Source organism: Etheostoma spectabile, chromosome 6 (assembly GCF_008692095.1).
Source record: "Etheostoma spectabile isolate EspeVRDwgs_2016 chromosome 6, UIUC_Espe_1.0, whole genome shotgun sequence".
Classification (NCBI taxonomy): Eukaryota; Metazoa; Chordata; class Actinopteri; order Perciformes; family Percidae; genus Etheostoma; species Etheostoma spectabile.
In genome coordinates, this window is record NC_045738.1 from 10,740,184 (window position 1) to 10,760,649 (window position 20,466).

Below are 20,466 nucleotides of genomic sequence, written 5' to 3' on the forward strand. Positions count from 1 at the left end.
AAACACCTCAGGAGAGTGAAATACAGTGACAGGTCTAACAGTTAATGGCTCAGAGCTCAGCACTGTGGAATACTGCTCCACCAAATGATATGATGTACCGTATTCCTGCAGCTTTGTCTTTCTTTTTTGGCTCTCCTCGCCTTAAAGAAAACAAAATCAACAACAAAGCCTTGTTTTTCCCTCTCCCCTTCATTATTACATTCTTCTTTTTACTCTCTCCTACTAACAGGTCTGTCTCTCCCTATCGTTCCACACCTCCATCTCTTTTTTTTACCCGAAACTATCCACCTCCCTCATTCGCCCTCTCATTCCATCTCATTCCATTTCATTCCACCGCTCTCTCCTTTCTCAGTAGTCATCCCCCCCCCCGCACACACACACCCCTCCGAACACCACCACAAACACATACCCACAGTCCTGTTTGTCACTCAAAACAGGAGGTTTGGCAGTGTATTTGTTTAGGCCAAACACGTATACACATCCCAGTAATCAATATTTCTTTCCCTTCTACTCTCCTCACATATTTTATGCCACCTTCCTCCATCCCACCACACTTTGTCCTCCTTTTCTCCTTGTCTCGTTTTCTTCCACCCGGCCTCCTTCTTTCAATCAATCACTCTGCCCATCTTAAGACATGTGCCCTGTATTTACAGTACATTTCTATTCTATTCATTTCACAGCTTCCTCCCTTCTTTGCTCCCTGTCTCTCATGCCTCCAGTTACTTTTTCTTCTCCACCCGCTTTTTTTCTATCCAAAAGACTGATCAGGGTCAGAAAATCGGCAGAGTGTGACAAAGAGAAGAGAGTCGGATGAAGACAGAGTGAAAAACATAGAGAGAAGGAGAAGGGAAATAGAGGCACAGAGAGGGAAAGCGACTATAGGGAGAATATTATGTAAGCAGACCCCTGTTAATCAACGCAATAGTGTTTGGTACCTGAAGCCATGAAAATGTGGAGAAGAGATGGGGAATATGAAAAGACAGGGAGAAAGTGAGAAGGAAATGGAGAAAGGGAAGGAGGGCACAGTTGTCACCAGAAGTAAATTGAAAATGATGTGGTGTGTTTTTGTGTGTGTGTGTGTGTGGCTCACACATGAACCCTGCTATCTCCCAGGTAGTCATTATCTTTCCATGTGGTTGTTTTTGCGAGTGTGTGTGTGTATATATTGTGCGCACTGCATTAACCCTCATATCTCTCTATCATTAAGCTGCTCTACAGGCAGCTATGTAGCTATGCGTTTATCTTGGGAGTGTGTGTGTATATTCAGACGCTTGCATGCATGTGTCTGTGCGCAGATGCAGCTGTGTGAGTGTGAGTGTGTTTACAGTGATCTTAATTGTTGTTATCATTCATGCAGCACAATAACCACCTCCGCCCCCATCTTTGTCTCTGTCTGCTATTAACTCTCTCTCCCCCCCTTACCCTCCTTCCTTCTAACGGCCAGTTTCTATTTTTCCTCATATTGTTCCTTCTCTGCCTGCAGCCTAAATAGCAACCATTTCATCTTCTCTCTGTCTTCCTTTCTTTTCTTTTCCTCTATTGTTTTCTCCCCTCTGCATTCCAGATTTCTCGTCCAGCATTTTCTCCAGCCAAAGCTAACTTTTATTACCCCATGATTGGATTCAGAATTCATTACTCCATCTTGCCTGTATGCAATCTCTGATCAGTTTCCGTCTTTCTCTCTTCCTCCTTTTCACTCTCTCTGTCTACACCTTTTTTTCTCTTAATTTGCTTATAGAAAACAAAAACACCTGAGTCTAACTTGATTTCTTCTTCTCCACCTTCTTCTCCTCTCTTCTACTCTTTGCTGTCTCTCTTTCTTTCAGGCACCCTCTCTTCGTGCAATATATATTTGCCTCCCCCCCTCGGCAGGTTGCCATGGTCGCCATACCTACTCTCTCTCTCCTATTGGTCCTGGCAGAGTGGGCAGGTCTGGTGGACACCTCCTCCCACCTTCTGCTCCGGCCCAGCCCGCGGGAGCGTGATGCAGGGGCCATGATGAACTTCATCAACATCGCCGTGATCCACGCCGGTGCTACGGTGCAGGCTGAGGCGGCAGTTGCGGGGCCTGGGGGAAGGGTGCTCTACCCCAGCTTTGGCCGGGTATACAGCTCCCTGGGGGAGAGTGTGATCACCCAGTGGGGCCCTACTAACGTCATCTGGCTACAGGTTGGACACTGTCTCCTCTACCTACTGCTCATCCAGCCTTACTTGAAGGAAGGGAATAACAATGGCCATCCATTATTCATACTCACTCCCATTATTTGAGCTGAATGAGCAGCACACTGCTGCCGTTATGTGGGCCCTGCTGAATGAGCGGCTGTCTGGCTTGCTCTTTGACCACAGTTTGTATTGTTAGCCAGACATGTCATGCATACCACAGACACTTTCCATATGAATAGCACAAAGTCAAGACACGCTGCCCTAGTTGGTCAACTCTATTTGTCTCCCTGTCTTTATCCCTCTCTATCTTTGTTCCTCCTTTCTTCATTGCTTCTTTCATCTCGCAGGTGAATGACAGTAGTCCTAAAACGGTGCTGTCCCAGCTGTGTGAGCTGCTGGCGGCGCGGCCCCTGCAGGGTCTGGTTTATGAAGAGGAGAGGCCCCCTCGCACTGCCTGGGGTCCTTTGGCTCCCATGCTGGAGTTTGTCTCTGCGCAAACAGGACTGCCCATAGTGGCTGTAGGAGGGGGAGCGGGGCTGGGGAGGATGCCACAGGTAGGAGGAGGGAGGTTGGAATTGGGGTGGGAGAGTGAAGAGGAAGTGTTTGCAGCTTCTGTGTGTGTGTGTGTGTGTGTGTGTGTGTGTGTGTGTGTGTGTGTGTGTGTGTGTGTGTGAGAGAGAGGAGAGAATCAGAGGAATACAAGGGGGCAGATGTCCCAGATGTGTGATTGTGTATCTCCAAGTGCGAGTGGAACAATGTTAATCAGGTGTGTGCTGTATACTGAAGCAGTATAGATTGTCAGGCTCTGTGAATGGAGTATGAAGGGAGAGCTGCTTATATTGCCATAACAACATACAATGTCACAATGTCGCACATCTCCTCTGTGAAGAAAAGGTTTGGGCAAGTGCCGGTGGGACGGAGGGGAAGTTGAAGGTCAGGGTCGCTGATCTGCTGAAACTCTGCTGTGTTTGATCTGTAAATGGCACCAACTGGGGCTGTCGCTCTGCCTCTGATGTTCCTGGGAGGGAGGCAATGAGCAGACATGGGTGTGTGTACGAGGGACTAAGTGTGCATGTGTGTGGACAGTGCATTTGTGTGCAAGTGTGTACGCAGCAGACAAACTAATGTCACATGATCTTCACCACCAAACGGGGGAAAAATGAAACAAAAAGCGTTGCATTTGTGCTAACAAATAACGTTTTAACCATTTACTCTTGAGGAATTAAATTTAAGCACTTTGATGAACTTCCTTTGAAGATGTACCCTCACCTAGTCCTCATCCCCTCCCATCCCCAGAACATACTTTTTAGAAACACTCCCTTCTGGACGTCATAAGAGAATTTGTGCTAGCTATTTTAGTCTTGCGCCTGCATGAGTGCTGCTGCTCCAAAAGAACTTCAAGACTTAAAGATGGAGCAGTCCAGAGAGTTGTAGTTCTTTGTAGTGAAAATGCAGTCTGTTACTTACTTACTATACCCTAGCTGCATTTTAGACAGAGTACAACAGAGGAGGGATTTTATATTTACATTTTAAACCAAATCTGCTGCTTTCTTTCCCAAATCAGGAATCAGGTTCCATCTTTCTCCAGTTCAGCTCCTCTACTGCCCTCCAACTGGAGGTCATCTTTGAGGTGCTGGAGGAGTACGATTGGACATCCTTTTCTGTGGTGTCCACGCGTCACCATGGCTATCAGGATTTTCTCTCGGTGGTGGAGGGCCTGACCGACGGCTCGTTCATCGGCTGGGAGAAGAAGAGTGTGGTCATCCTGAACGTGACCGACGACCCTGGGGGGGCACGCGCGCGCAGGCTGCTAAAGGAGAACGAGGCGCAGGTGAGACAGGGGGGAGGGAGGGGGGAAAAGGGGGAGGAAAGGGGAGGAAGTGCTGCGAGAATCATTGGGGGCCCCTTTTCTGACAGGTGGCTTCCCAGCTTTTTCCTTCCTTCTTCGTCTCTCCCTCTGTCCCTCCGCATCTCTCTCTCCCCTCTCTCCCCTATCCCTCTGTTCTTCTCTTCCCCTCCCATCTGCCAAGCATAAAGAGTTCAACGTTACAACAAAAACCACAAGTCAGTCTGATTTGCCCGCTGGTTGTTGCATTGTACGAAGAGTTATGTGCAAGGTGCTAAAGAAGTTAGCCACATAACATACCGTTTTCCCTTGTTTCTACTTAAGTGGCTTTAAAGTTAAAGTTGAATAAAAAACTTGTTCCAAACTGTTAGTATCATAAACTGTCAGTATCACATACCGTGCATATTGTGTATTAGCTTGTTCCAGCTCTTCATTTATACTGTAAATGATGTTTACTCAGAGTGAAATATTCACGGCTGCACCCATCAATTCACTGGAAATATATGAGATGTCTTGCATGTCTGTGCAATATTTTATGCACATTTCCTCCTAAATTTAGTATCTTTTGAAACTCTCACCTCTGAGACTTTTTACCTGACAATCACCTTATCTAATTCACAATTTCGTTTTAATTTAATATCTTCCTTCTTCTAAATTACTATATGATCACTCTTTATCTTTATAAAACTTTATTTTAGTTAACTTCTCTCTATGTACTGTTTATTTATATAAAGTTGTTAACAGCATCAATCTTTTCTTTGATATTTCAATGGTGAAACAAAAACTCAACCTGCATTTCAAATAGACGTTGATTCCTTAATGACCAGAATGACTCGTGGTTTTGGCTTGTACCTCTTGTGTCATTCCTTCATAGTGAATGCCTGCTTCCTCTCCTACACAACTGCCTTGCTCGTTCTTCCCTTCCTTTCCTTACTCTTTTAAAACTTCCATTCTCACTTCCTGTGCTCCTCTTTTTCTGCACGCTTCCTTTATCTTTTTCTACCCTTTCATCCTCCCTCTTTGACCCAATGATCCTCCTGTTCAATTTTTCACTCATCTCCGTGTCCTTACGCTTACTCCACTCCCTCCTCCCCCCTCTGCCTCCCCTCCCGCGTTTTTTTGCCTGGAGACAAGCACACTCTCCTCTGCTGCCTTCCTGTTCACCTCCATCACGGTATGGCTATCTTTCATTCCTTCAGTCCATCCCTCTTGCTGCATGTCCTCCCGTCCACAGACTCTGGTCTCTGTTGTCTCGGTTTAGTCAGGGTCTCAATGTCATTGCTAATGTCCCAGCATGGCCACTGCAGCTCTGCGTGTGTGTGCGTGTGACTGTGTGTGTGTTTGTGACTGTAAGTGTGTGTGTTTGTATCAGATTCCTTAAACTCCACTCTGCTAGTGTCACTGTTAATATAACATACTGCCTGCAGCGGGTTGCCTATACGCAGTGCTTGCTTTTTTACCCTCTTACTTTGCACAACAAACCCCCTTCTTTTAGCTTTTTACTACTGCAGGGCTAATAAATGCTTGTGATTGCTTAGTAATGCTGTGTATGTTTGCATCTCTCTCTCTCTCTCTCTCTCTCTCTCTCTCTCTCTCCCTCTCTCCCTCTCTCTCTCTCCCTCTTTCTCTCTCACACACACTCTCTCTCCCTCTCTCTTTGTCTCTTTCTCTATCTCTGTCGCTCTCTTTCTCTTTTCTCTCTACATTGTAGATGGCCCAATGCAACTCTCTGGGTCAATTTTTGCTCAAATCTCTCACTGTCTATCTTTTGTTTCATTCCTCTTTAAGCTTCTACCTTGTCAGTATTTCTTCTATTCTCTCTCACTGTTGTATGTTCCTCTCTTTCTCCATTTCCCATCTTCAGATATTGCGTGTGTCTGTTTATAACTCTGATTATCTCCTTTCCTCCTTAATTCAGTCTTCCTCTCTGTCTGTTGCCCTCTTCCTTCCCTCCTTCCTCTTCCCCCTACTGTCACTCTCATTCCCGGCCTAATTCACTGGAGGTTTATTGGCATACAGGCAGAATTGTTTTGCCAAGCCATTACAGTTCAAAATTCAATGAAGGTGCAATTCTAAAAATGTGCTTTCAGTCTGTTTCCCTGACTCCCCTCCCCCTTCCAAAGAGTTGTCTTCCTCTTTTCTTTTGTCCTTCGACTCCACTTTGTCTCTTGTCTTCATAATGTCATTTTTTATGTACTTCTTCTATTTTAAATGCTCTCACTCTTTTTTATCTTAGGTATTTGTCAGCATTTAACCCCCACCCCCCCTTTTTGTCTTCCACTCAGCTCCATCTTCCTCTTGTTGATGCCTTCCTTCTTTTGCTATTTCCCCTTTAACCCCTTAAAACCTCTTTGGTCCCCCCCCCACTCCCTCCTTACCTCAGCACATTCAGCAGAGAGCTCATCCACTGTCACTGCTCTGTCTTTCTATATTGCCTTTCACTCTCTTTAACTTTTTTCTCTCCTTCTCTACAGCCACACTCAATCACCCCCCACCCCCCCCCCCCCACCCCATCTTTGGCAAAATTCTTCAGGACCTGATTTCACTAAAATATGTCATCCTTGGCTTTTCTTCACCATCCCATCTCCTCCTTTCCGTTCTCCATGGAGTGACTTGTTTTACTTCTGTTTTCATTATTCATAATTGTAACTTGTTTCATCAGGCTCAAGCTCATTAAACACTGACCTCTGCTGCCTCCTGCACCTCCTGGTTAGCACGCATCACATGCAGCCATACTGTCTTCCCTCATTCTGCTGTGTCTGCTTCTCTCCCTGAATCACACGTCCAACTCCCATGAATCTTATCACAGCAGCTTCCAGCTATCTCTCTCCTACCTCCCCCCAGCATACTTGTTTTTTCTTGATATGGCCTTTTCTATCCCCCCGTTCAGTTGCACCTCTGCTCCAGCTCTATCTTTCTCCCCTTACTTGTTCCACCCTCTGTCTCTCTCCACGTCTCCCCTGTCCCCTCCTTATCTCACTAGCGTGTATGTGTGTGTGTGTGTGTCTCCCCTCGTCCCTGTTCCCTCCTTGCCTTCCTACTGTCCTCCAGGTACGTTTGCTGTACTGCTCCCAGGAGGAGGCTGAGCTGGTCTTCCGAGCTGCCTGGGCCGCCGGTCAGGCCGGAGCCTCGCACATGTGGTTTGCTGTGGGGCCAGCTCTTTCAGGTTTAAGCTTGGAGAGCCTGCCCCGGGCCCTGTTTGCCGTGCGGCCCCAGGGCTGGAGGGATGAACCTACCCGGAGGATTGCTCGGGGTGTGTCTGTGCTGACTCATGGGGCAGTTGCCATGCGCAAGGATTACGGAACCACGGGTGTGCCAAACTTTGTCACCAACTGCATGACGGACGCCAATCAGACCCAGAGACTGCGGGGCAGGATGAGGTGAGGGGGAGATAAGAGGAAAGAGAAAACCTCTAAAGTGAGAATGTGAGAATGTGAGAAGTGAAGGAGGAGAAATGTCAGGATGGAGGGGAACACAAGGCAGTTGGCAGTGCCCAGACAAAATATATGAAAAAGAGAGAAATGGAAATAAAGACAGGATCAGGTGCATTCTATGAAATGAGTTGGTTTTGGTACCAGAATGAGCTGAAAGGTATATGGGTGGAGTTGGTAGATTCAGTGTCAGAGAGCAGGCACAGAGGGGATATCTGAATTTGGAACTGGCTATCATCCATGCAAAATAGATGTTGTTGGTGCGTGTAGTTGTGAGTTGGCAAAATTACCCCAGCATCTGTAGCAAGCGGACCATGTCTCATGTATATTAATGAGCCAGCTTTAATATATTCCTCATAGGCTGTGCAAACAGGCAGCAGCACACTCTAACAGGTAGCCCAAGTGGTGCTGGTTTTCATCTTGGTTTGTTTTAAATGCCAATCATTCTTGCTCACATGCTATTATACAGAGATACTACTCTAGGTTTGTTCAGTGTGATGAGCAAAACAAATAATTAGTAACTTTATTTACACTCCTTTTTATAAATGAAGCACAGCACAAACAGTGCGGCAATTAAAAAGAAATTTCCTCTTTTTTCTTTGTCTTTTAGACTATGTCCTGCAACGGAGGTGGAAGATGTTTTCCTTTTATTAAATTTCTTTTGCAGTGCTGCCTGCTGTTCACTGTCTGTAACTACAAGCTGCTCTTCCATATGAGGCTTCCTGTCATGCAAAAATGAGCTTTCGGGTTTTGTGTTTTGAAGCCAGCAAGATGACACGAGGAGATAATAAGAACGTCTGTCCTGTGTGATTATCAGACAAACTATAGAGCGCACAGCCGATGCAGAGAGCAGCAGTTGTTTGACTTCAAAGATCCTGACAATACTGTGTGTCTGATCATTTGTCTGTAGATTTGATCAACAGACAAGCCTTCACTGTCACTATAAAGGTGCTGCGATTTAGTTTCAAGTGGGAAGAGAATAGGGTAGGCTTACAGTTGCACCAAAAGCAGCCTTATGGTTTGTACTTTCTCCTCCAAGAACACAATTAGTTAATTTACTAATATTTTGTGTTTTCTGTCATTTGCTTACTTCTCCTTTCGTCTCCATCCATCACCATGCAGGTATTTTGGCAACATCACACTTGGTGGTCGAGACTATTCCTTCAATACCGACGGTTACTTGTCCAACCCCTTCCTGGATGTAATTTCCTGGACACCTGGACGTGGATGGGAAGATGTAAGGACATGACATCAGTTCTTTAATCATGTGGTCTGGGTCTCACGTCAGAAGAGCAAAGGGCATGCTTTCTGTTGAATCACACGATACACTTGATTGAATAGAATTGTGTTGTCTACATAAGCTGTTTAAATCTTGGGATTCATGAGAATCTATAATGTTGTCCTCTGTGAACAACTGCAAGGACAAAAGCGCATGCAATTGGACCGGGAGCAGTTTTTGAGCTGATTGGTTCTTGAGTCATAATCTCTCTGTGTGAGCTAGAGGAGCAGATCCGTGCTGCATTGGCATCTGAAACAAGAATAGTCAGGTCGCATTGGTGAATGTTCATGTAAAGTTCACTATGGCTATTGGTGCCTGAGGCAGAGGACAGAAGTTGGCTGCTGACCATTTGACCGTTCTTTGTGTGCTCCTACTGTGCCTGTTCAGTTTCAGCTGTCTCTCTGTAACTTCCTGGTTAAAGCACTCACACAATGCCACAAATGTGCACGCACGCACGCACGCACGCACGCACACACACACACACACACACTGAAATCTAATATTCAAAATGCTCTTCAATTTTATCTTGTTTGTAACTTGAATATTTTGGGGTTTTAACTGTTGGTATAACAAAAGAAGTATCACCATGGCCTCTGGAAACTGTAATGATCAGTTAAAAAAAAAAATTAAAGGATAGGTTAACATGTTTTCAAATCTGTCTAAATACAATATGTGCATGTCCATATGCAACTTTAAAGACATAATGGTTGCTTTAATCTTCCCTCCTTTCCTTGCTAGCTGTAAAGCAAAAGCATCCTAGTGTGGTGGAGGACAAAATCCTCATTCCTATTCTTGTGCAAAAATACTTTTTTAAAGTTAAGGTGAAGGTAATATGAGCTTTTAGCAGTCAACGTTATCCAAATCAAGAGGTTCACCTCTATATTATCAGTCTCTTTAGGGTGAAATTCCCTGGATAGTGAGATGCAGCTGAGGAACTGTAACACAAAAAGTAACCTCTTTATTTGACTGTTTTCTAGATAGAAAAAGGACTGTGGATTCTGTCCCCCATCTCTTACATTACGGGAGTCACACTAATAAGAGACACTTCACTCCCATTATAGAAAGGAATAATGTTTTAATCTTTGAATGTACACATTGGTAATAAAGAGAATTTAGACAGACTTTAAAAAATGTAACCTATTTTTTGATAAATAAAATAATCAATAGTTGCAGTCCTCCAGTCATGCACATCTCCTCATACATTTCATTCATAGTCATTTTGCTTTAAGTGCTCATATTATGCTTTTTGGCTTTTCCCCATTTTATATATCTTTTTTCATGCACATTATTGGTTTACAAAGTGAAAAAGCCCAAAGTCCACCACAAAGGGACCATCTCCAACAAAAAACACTGTTCACAAACTATTCCACACAACTCTATTGTAGTCCAGTCTTTACTTCCGTGACGAACGTGCGTCACTTTGTAACACATGCTATAATGTTCGCCTAGCTGCTATTATGACACTTCCTCATGCTCTGCAACTGACAAACTAGCAGTAGATACTGCGCATGTGTGACTCTCAACAGGGAGGGTACAGACGGTAGCTAAAACAGAGAGCTCAACACATTAAAAAAGAGAAGCTGCAGCAATGTGCAGTACAACACATATATGGTGTTTTGTGAATATTAAACCACATAACCCCACTCTGGTACAACCTCTAAATACAATTATGAACCTGAAAATGAGCATAAATGAGCACTTTAAAGCAATCCTCTGATGTTGTGCTGATCAATAGTTGCTGTTTTGTTCTTGTTTGCTGCCTGTGTTTTCAGAAAAATACAAATGTAATGCTGATTTTAAATAGTGTCGAAGATTTCTGGATTACATTACCATCTGGTTGTAGCCTCACCATTGTTTTGTGTGTTTAATTGTCTTGTCTACATAACTGTATGCACTTGGAAAGCACCAGTACCCCTGGCGTGTCATGCATATTCTATAAAGCTGTTTTTTTCTGGAAATCCTTAAGACGAAGCCTTGTCACCTGTTGGAGATATTTCCCTTTAATACGCTGGGATTTTACCCTTGTCGGTGTCGGGAGAGAGCAATGCTTATTTTCTCGACCACACACAAGCACCTTAACACCTCACTATACATGCATAAAGACACACAGTACTCTCAGAACATACACTATGCACATAATCACAAATGCTGCACTAATACAAATACTGATGCACCCACACAAGCTTACACACAGGCATAACTACACACATTGGTGGTTCTCAGCCTCCTGCTGGTTTTAACAGCCCACCAGAGTCCAGTCTCAGCGTGTCGTAACATGCTGACTCCTGCCATATCTCTCAAATCCCTTTCAATTAGAAGCTCCTGCGCTGGTCCTTCGACTCTGTGCAAACCCAGGGTACAAAACCCGCCCACATGTACACACACACACACACACACACACACACACACACACACCACACACACACCACACACACACACACACACACTCACGCTTGGAACTTACACACAGACATCCATGTGTGTGCACACAAATGAGGGCAGATACTGTATGCTTACACACATATGCTTAAACTCTTCTTGCATAAACCCTATTGTACATACGCACACACAATGAGGATAAGACGCCTGTATCTGCCTATTATGCACATCCACGCTGTTGGCTCTCCCTGAATATTTAATGTTCTCTTTACAATGACTGCACCATTACCTAGAGCATGGGAGCACCCAGCTAAGAAACACTGCAGACTAGTACTGAAGGTTGTCCAGCATTAGCATGGCTTGTTTCAGCTACAGATACAGCACAACGAGTGAGATGTTCAAGGATATTACTGTAACTTAATGAACATTTATTAATGCCACTCACGGCGACCAAAGGATGCATTTTATTTTAAAGTGGATCCCAACTCTCAAACTTTTGCTTCAAACCAAAATACTTTGTATGCCTCTGAAATATTCCAGCAATTTGAAGAGTCTGAAGTGGTATTTTTCTGACGTACGTATGTGTGTGTATTTTTCAGGGTATTTGTCTGATAGAGAGTAGTGTGTTGCCCTGTAAGCTCTATCTGTTTTCTGTCTGTGTTCCCGGAGTGTGTTTTGATTGAATGTCTTTGCAGAGCTGCGGTCGAAGTGCAGTCGAAATACTGTCATTGTTGCCACCTCCTCCTCTTCTCCCTGCCAGCGCTTGCATTACACAGAGAGGCAGGCTGATCGCAGCTGCCAAACTTTACGTTATTCTACTGGCCTGCATAAGCATTCTTTTGTGAATCTTTTTTTATATATATGAGTCTGTTTACTCTATATCTTCATGTATTTCTGTATGTGTGTGCATGAATGTACAGTATGTATGTGCACTTTCTTTTGTGTATGTCGCCTCAGCTACACTTGTCATGATGAGACTTTTATCATGTGATCACGACAAGATGTGTCAAGTGATTCTGCAAGAAGAAGGTTCTCAGAAAAAGCACAGAATCTTCTTGGGTGTGGTTCTGCCGTGTGCTTCTTTCAACAGTCTGAATAGGCCAGGCAACAGCATCCAACACATCTACACTGCTTATAAACAATGCAAAGAGAAGGGGACAACAATATCATACACTCAAAGGGATGCTTGACAGACATTTCCAGGTCAACAGTGGACGCAGAACAATGTGATCTCACAACATCATCTCTGAACAGGTTTTAAGAATCATACTGAATTGACATCTGTAGGCATGAATCTGCTCTGCACATGCTCCTTTTTTAATGTGTAAACATGCCCCAATTAAACCAAGTCAGAATAAAGCTTGAGTTCAGGTTCCAGGCTGCTAAAATTCTGCTTGCCACAAACCTTCTGTCACCATAGCGCCCTCAATAAAGCCCACTGTTTCTGCAAGCATCTGTGAGTTACTTGCTTTCTTCCTACCCAAAGCCATTATATGTAATTATATGGCAATGTTTGATTTGACACTAAACTAAATGACTAGTACAAACAAATCTGGATAAACACTGTAACCCCATCAATCAGTGTAGCCTTTTCACATGCACAAACGTTTCAGGTAATTGCTCCCAACCCACAAAACAATGAATATTTAGGGTCTGGTGTTCTAAAAAAGAGAGCGAGTGGGCTCAATAACTTGTACAATACCTGTACAATATAATTCAAACTGGTACCATAGTCCTGCTGTAAATACAGCCTTCATGAAGCTTATTATATTCAGTTTTTATTAAGACTTCAGTTTTATCGGGGAAAATGTTCATTCTCTCTGTCATGTTGTAGCAATAGTTTGTGATACAGTTTTGTGCAATGTATTTTCCCATCTGTATCTTGCAAGCGAGTATAGATTGAAGCCTAATGCAATGTTTATTGCAATGCATTTGTACATGTATGAGACTGTATAATTAAGTGTTAATGTATTGTAGTTGTGTTTTCCCGCTCTGTGAAGGCTAGGTGAATGTATAAGGTTATGGTATTATTGTCATTAGAAATTATTTATTTTATCAAAAGAACACTTAGTTAAAATTTAATTTATAGTGGCTCCTTCACAGTAAAACATTGCTCTTATTTTATAGCTTTATTCTGTAGCTTTACTAAATTTCATTTTATAATTTGTGATAGATACAGTGTTCAGGCGTGTGTTTTTTTTTTTTTTTCCTAATTTGATTAAATCATTATAGAAAACACTCTACTTCAAGCCTACATAGAAACATATGTTTCTGTTCTAGTCAGGCATAATAACCAACACCACCTGTATCTGTGCCTTATATGTATGCAAAACACAATTGTTTGAGAAAAATTGTATATCCTACAATTAGTAGAATTGTTAATTATTAAAAGGGTAGACATTTTGATCACCTGTCACTAGCAAACCACCCCACAACTCTTTTGGTTCTATGTAGTTTACAGAATGTTACAGTTCCAAGACGAAACTGACTGGATGGCTGGACTTCAGCACCACAGACAGCACCATGGCTTTATTCGTACACAGCACAGCACAGTACTGGTATTTCAGAGCCATAGGGGGTAGAGTCTAACTTGCACAGACCTTAGTCAGATAAAGGGTCAATGAGACAGACAGAGTATACTTTATTTATTGTAAACAACCTGTTTTGTGTTCAATAGGGTTGTTTTGATTGCCTGATCTATTAAAAGAAAATAAATACTGATTGTGGTAGAGATATATGTGTTTGTGTGCTCCACCTATCTCTAATGTTTCTCTTGTCTGTTCCCCCAGGTAGGCTGGTGGGAGAATGGCGTGTTGAGGCTTCGGTACCCAGCCTGGTCCCGTTATGGGCCATTCCTTAAACCACCTGATGATGCCCAGCACCTGCGTGTTGTCACGCTGGAGGAAAGGCCATTTGTCATTGTGGAGCTGGCAGACGCCGCATCCGGGACCTGCATCCGTGACTCAGTGCCCTGTAGACGACCCCTTAATGCCAGGTTTGAATCCTTTGGATTTAAGACACTGATGTGTTTATGTAGGATTTTATGTTATTGAATCATTTCATATGTTAATGTCTTTTACCCAAAGTGATAATGAAATCAAATGAAAAATAGAATAGTAGCCTCTCTACTTTATTTACACCAGTGTTATGAATGGAGTTCCTAAGATCTCATGATGCCATCCAATTGAGGTGATATCAATCACCTATCAAACTGTGGTCTCTTCACTCCCTGACCTTAATCAATAACAGACTGCTCTCCAGAGGATCAGTGGAATGACTCAGGGGTCTGGAATCAGATGTGACCACAGTAAAGCTTTATGGTTCATCAGCTTTTGAGGGGATGACAGCACCTATCCTACACTGGTCGATCAAACCTGTCACCAAGTGCTGGCCTATAGTCCTCCTTTGTGACCATTTCCTTGTGTTTGGCTCCCTTTCCTTTCCTTTCACACTATAACACAAAAATCAGATTTCAGGCTTTTCAAGGCTTTTTGTTTGACACTTGTTTTTCTTTCGATTTTTACTTATTTTTGTCTTCTCTGTGACTCTTTCACAGTGCCATCCATGAGGGAGTGGCTCCCATGAAGCAGTGCTGCAAGGGCTTCTGCATCGACATCCTCAAGAGATTGGCCAAGATTGTCGGCTTCACCTATGACCTTTATTTAGTGACCAATGGGAAACATGGGAAGAAAATTGATGGGGTTTGGAACGGGATGATTGGAGAGGCAAGTCTTTGTTCATGTGGCAGTGGGGGTGCCTGTGGTTCTGCCTGTCTGCCTTTGTGAGCAATGTGTTCTCAATGTCGGCCCATGCCACTTGTGTATGTGTGAAAGGCAGTCCTTTGGCAAAGTGTGTGTGTTTGGTGCGTGTGCGTGTGTGTGTGAGAGTTTATAATTGTGCCTCTGGAAATGTTTGTCATTTTTTAGTCAACAAGCCGCATAGTAGCATCCGGCCTATGCTTCTGCGTTTTGGGTGACCAGTTAAACGCTATATGTCACATCAATCTCTGTGAGAGTTATGACCACTTAACCACTGCAATCAGACAGCCGTCATTTATTACACACACACGCACACGCACGCGCGCACACAAACTGGTCTCAGTCCAAAAACGTAAAAAGAAGTAAAAAATTTAAAACACTTCCTTTCAGTATGTTTATCTGTAGACACAAACACAGCACAAAGACACACACATTGTCAGACACCCCCTGGCTAGTTGCGATTAGTCTAGTTGCAATTTTCTTGGGAATACTCACTGAGGTTCATGATACCCCATCAAGAAAGACATAGATATGCTGGCAGAAAAAAACAGGCTCACACAAACAAACAAGCGTGTACACACACATACTGAGATCGATACGGGGGCTGCTATTTTATTGAAGCGGCCCGCTGTTTCTATCTTTGTCCCAGAGGGAACTTGCCAAACACCAGCTGTCACGGGTACCAAAACAGTTTCACTGCTCTCTCCTGCTCTATCATTTATAACTTGAGCCGGGGCCAGAGCTGTCTGTCCAATCTATTTTCACATGCAACAGGCCAAGCTAATTTTTGTTTTCTAAAACTAACGTCTGCCTTTAGATGTTCCAAAGCCTGCCATTCTTTGATCAGGTAATCCAGAAACTTGGCAAAGTTAAGGGGAGGGTGCTTTGCTTTCCGCTTCGCTTCATTTTTCTGCTGATTTGCTCTGAAGAGCGGATGTGCCATGTCTAATGTAGATTAACATTTCACTTGTACAATCAGCAGACACAGCGGTTTTCAGGTTTTTCTAGATGGCGGCAGGGTAGAGCAGTGCCCTAGCTCATTTTGTATGCTAAAGAGATGCACAAGAGACACATGTTTAGTATTTGTAGCAGATTGAATCTTTGGCCTTTCTCATGCAGGCACATTTCAGGATGTACAAGGGGTCAGGGTGCAGAAATGTCACTATCTCACCTGAAAATAAACTTTTGTGAATTGTAAAAGATTCGCTATGTCTGTCTGTAACTTCCACAGCAATTACACATAATTAGATTTCTCTCTCACCACTGATGTCCCCTTTAGGTGGTCTACAAGCGAGCCGACATGGCCATTGGCTCGCTGACTATCAATGAGGAGAGGTCAGAGGTTGTGGATTTCTCAGTCCCTTTTGTGGAGACGGGGATCAGTGTCATGGTCTCCCGTAGCAACGGAACTGTATCACCATCTGCTTTCTTAGGTAAGAGGCTCTTTATGTTTATGTGAGGTTGATGTACAGAATCTAATTCAATCGTAAAGTGTTGAGTTTGCATAAAGAGACTCAGTCTTTGGCTGCTAGTCCTTACATCTATATTAGCCTTTACTTTTTCTTAGCTGCTTGTGTCTTCCCAACTTGTAGTTTCACTCTGTCAGCAGACTCAAGGCTCCAGAGGGAGAACAGTTATTGGCCTATAGACTGCATTGAGATGATTGTTAATAGAGAAAAAGTGTTTATGGACTTCTGGAGAATATTTTTTCTCCAATGGTTTCCATTTTTACTGCATACAAGGCTCATCTTTGTGTATTTATAGTACCGAATGTGCCGGGTTTAAGAAACTTTCTTGTCCTCTCTATTGATAATAATACGGATAATTAAATAATGCATTACAAAACTGTTTAACATGCCCTGATGTTATGTTTTAATTTAAATATTCTTTTATTTCCCTTCACAGAGCCCTACAGTCCAGCGGTGTGGGTGATGATGTTCGTCATGTGCCTGACCGTAGTGGCTGTGACCGTTTTCATCTTTGAGTTCTTCAGCCCTGTGGGTTACAACCGCAGTCTCCAAAACGGCAAGAGTGAGTGATGGATCTAAGCTGCCTGTTTGATAGATGGGTCTGCATGCAGTCCATCACTGTTAACCCATGGATCAAATGGACAAACATTGAACACACTCCTGGAATGTAGTTAAAGATTTCAAAATGATTTTTTTTTTTTAGCATGATGTTAAACTTTTTTGTTTCTATTGAATACGTTTTTTTTGTCTGTCTAATCGGTCAGTTTTCACATTCTGAATAAACATCTTGAATGTGATGTCCTTAAAGGGATAGTTCAAATCTTTTGAAGTGGGATTATCTGAGGTCAGTGTATCCCTCACAGTAGATGGCAGTCAGCAAGGCCTTAGTTTGGAGAAGCAGGCAGGAGTACCGACACGTAAGCCAAGCAATGTACTGCCGTGGACAAAAACACAAAGCAAAACGTGTTTTAGCCAACTAAAAAAGAACCACCAAAAAAAGGTCCACCTAAAAAAATCTATTTCAAACGGTTTAAGTGTGTCCTATATTTATAATATTTTCACCAATTTACCTTGCGGTAAACAGCCCTTTAGGACAGGGAATGGAAGCTGTTAATTTGCTTCTTTCAAGGCCACCAGACTCCTTTAACAAAAATAAAATAAAATTGCAGAACACGGGAGCAGCTGTTCTTCCATTGTCTTGATCGGTTAGTTAGTTTGTAAGTTTTGTTAGTTCCCAAACCTTTTAAAACACCAAAGTTACACAATTACACAAACAGACTAACTGCGTTTCTCAGAACTGGGGGCGTGCCGACTGCCATCTACTGTAGGTAATCCACTGACCTCATAGGTAGGTTTAAGTGTCTCATACAACCTCACATCAAAAGATCCAAACTATCCCTTTAACTGTGAGTGTGGCGAAGAGGAAATTCTATCACTATGTTGAACTGCGTCCAAGTATTCTCGATATTGAAGCAGCTATTCATTATTCAACAGCATAGTTTGTACCCCTGTGATATTCAGTATGCCTGATGCCTCGGTCCAATACCCAACCTGACGAGCCTCTTTTACTGCATGATTGCTGTGCGCCACATAATTTTACCTCTTTGTCATCCTCCCATATACCCCTCTTATTCACTCTCATCTCTCTCCTTCCTTCGTTACTCCTGTCATATAAAGGTAGGAGTGTTTGAGCCTTTTGAGTGGTGATTTGCACCATGTGGTTTAATCATTTGTAAGATTACGTAGCAGCCGAATTGAAAGCTGCCATCCTCGAAATGTATAGTCACTGCCTTATGAGCTTTAGTGTCAAAAAAGCCTGTTAGGTATTTTCATATACAATAAACCCATTTTACAGATCATTCAGGGAAGAATAATTTGAATCGGCTGCTTCATTTGCAGTTAGACGCTACTGAATACACTATTTTGCTGTGTACTGGCTGGATTGCTGTTTAGGAAAAAAGTTAATGTTGCAACCACTCATTACGCTCTCTTTTTCCGTCTTCATCATTTTGGCCAGAGGCTGGAGGCTCTACTTTCACAATAGGAAAGTCGGTATGGCTTTTGTGGGCTATTGTCTTCAACAACTCCGTGCCAGTGGAGAACCCCAGAGGAACCACCAGCAAGATCATGGTGCTGATTTGGGCCTTCTTTGCTGTCATCTTTCTGGCCTCCTACACTGCTAACCTGGCTGCCTTTATGATCCAGGAGGAGTACATTGACACAGTGTCAGGCCTCTCGGACAAGAAGGTACCTCATTTCTTGAATACTGATTAAGTAGGGAAAGCAGAAGGAGAATTAAAGTCTTAGAGGGAGCCAAATCCTGTGCATTTGAATGTTAAATTGATTAAAGCACAGGAATTTAGGAATGAATAAAATCTCATTTACCATAACTCAATTACCACAGTTCTTGAATACGTAAGAGACTGTTCTAAATGCTACTTTAAGTCTACAGACTGCTCTCTTTTCAAAGATTTGACTGTGCATGGAGTGCTGTAAGTTAGTCTGGAAAGTGGACAGAAATAGGTCAGACAGATTGGTGCACAGCCTGGTGTGTCTCATGCCCCTTCCGTCTTTCTCCCTCGCCTCCCTTTGCTCGGCTAGTTTCAGCATCCCGAGGAGCAGTACCCACCTCTGAAGTTTGGCACGGTGCCCAACGGGAGCACAGAAAAAAACATCCGCTCCAACTACCCAGACATGCACCAGTACATGGGCAAATACAACCAGAGAGGAGTGGAGGACGCCATTACTAACCTCAAGACTGGGTGTGTCTGCTATAACATGAGTTTGTTAACTTCCTCCCATTTACATGTATCCTGCAAGATCTTTCTCCCTCTCAGTTTTTAATTGTTTTACTAACTGTAAATTGTTTCCATTCAAGCATGCTTTGTAAATTATTCCATTTTAGATGAAGGAAGTAGTCATGATTGTTCACGTTCACAAATCTACATGCCTGTATATGCTTACAAGACAAGCAACAACAACAAAGATGCTCACATCACAGATGATTAAGTACCAATCCATGATATATATATATATATATATATATAAAAGCTGTTTTGCAATGATTGTATTACACAATCTTCATTGAGTACATGTTCAAATTGCCATTTTACTTAAAAGTACTTAAAAGATGTCTTGTCTACAGTATGTTCGCTTGAAGGTTAATTGGAAATAGCTTTTGACCATACGATGTCACCACAAGGTCCATTCTACGGACCCTACAGTATTTACTGTATTTCTATAAGCCCATTTAATGGGAAATCATCTGACATGTAGGGTTTTTATTATGAGTTTTAGGTGGAGTCATACCTGCTGCCATTCTTTGCTGGGATGTTTAATGTTTTAACTCTCTCACAAGTAGGCTATCACACACAGTGGTATTCTTTTCAACTCAGCCTAACATTTGACATCTTTTGTCACACTTTCTGCTTTCCACCACAGATTCTCTCACCTTTACTCTTCACTGCTATCTCCGCCCACTCACACCGTGCAAGCAGCATTTCCCTATAGCTTCTAGTAGAATTTCTATCACCCGTCATGTGTTGGATAATCCAAGTTTACTTCATCCTAAGCCTCTGTCACCGTTTCTCCTTCCCCATTGCCTTGACACCGCAATTATAACTCTGTGTTAAAATGCACAAAAATGAGAAACTCTTTTTTTTCTTTCCCTAAGTGCTTATCTTTCCCTTCCTCTCATACCATGCCTCATCTGCTCTCTTATCTTACCATTTCTCTTTTTCGCTTTCTCTTTTTTGGTCCATTCTTTCCTCTCCCAGTGTGTGTCTGTATTTAAACTTTATAATCCTCATCACTCTCTGGCTCTATCCCATGTCTTTCCCCCTCAAGTGTGTAAATCCCCCCCCCCCACCCCCCTTCTCCCTCTCTCTCCCTGTCACTGCGCTCTTCGCACCGTATAAATCCCCATCCTCCTCCTCCACCACCTTCCCGCTCCTTCTTGCTCACACATTTTTCCCTGATCTCGGTCTTATTTTATTCTCCTTGTGTTTTCACTCTTTCTGCCAAGCCTGCTTTACCATTCCACCCATCCTCTCTTTTTTCTTGTTATGATTTAACTTTTCATGCACTCTCTATCATTCTGTGCGTCTGTCTGCCGTATATTTTTGCACCCTAACTCTCTTCC

At 43.0% G+C, this 20,466-nt stretch overlaps 1 protein-coding gene across 1 annotated transcript in view; it reads left to right on the top strand.

Annotated features, from left to right (window-relative positions):
• The window catches only part of grin2db (glutamate receptor, ionotropic, N-methyl D-aspartate 2D, b), a 52,406-nt gene that overhangs the window by 17,351 nt on the left and 14,589 nt on the right, over positions 1-20,466 (top strand). Inside the window, exons 2-12 of the mRNA XM_032519128.1 lie at positions 1,827-2,169; positions 2,511-2,717; positions 3,728-3,994; positions 7,061-7,389; positions 8,563-8,677; positions 13,888-14,093; positions 14,655-14,823; positions 16,136-16,289; positions 16,762-16,887; positions 18,343-18,572; positions 18,927-19,087. Of these exons, the coding sequence (XP_032375019.1) occupies positions 1,879-2,169; positions 2,511-2,717; positions 3,728-3,994; positions 7,061-7,389; positions 8,563-8,677; positions 13,888-14,093; positions 14,655-14,823; positions 16,136-16,289; positions 16,762-16,887; positions 18,343-18,572; positions 18,927-19,087 (2,255 nt within the window). The 5' untranslated portion in view covers positions 1,827-1,878. The remainder of the gene's footprint in view (positions 1-1,826; positions 2,170-2,510; positions 2,718-3,727; positions 3,995-7,060; positions 7,390-8,562; positions 8,678-13,887; positions 14,094-14,654; positions 14,824-16,135; positions 16,290-16,761; positions 16,888-18,342; positions 18,573-18,926; positions 19,088-20,466) is intronic.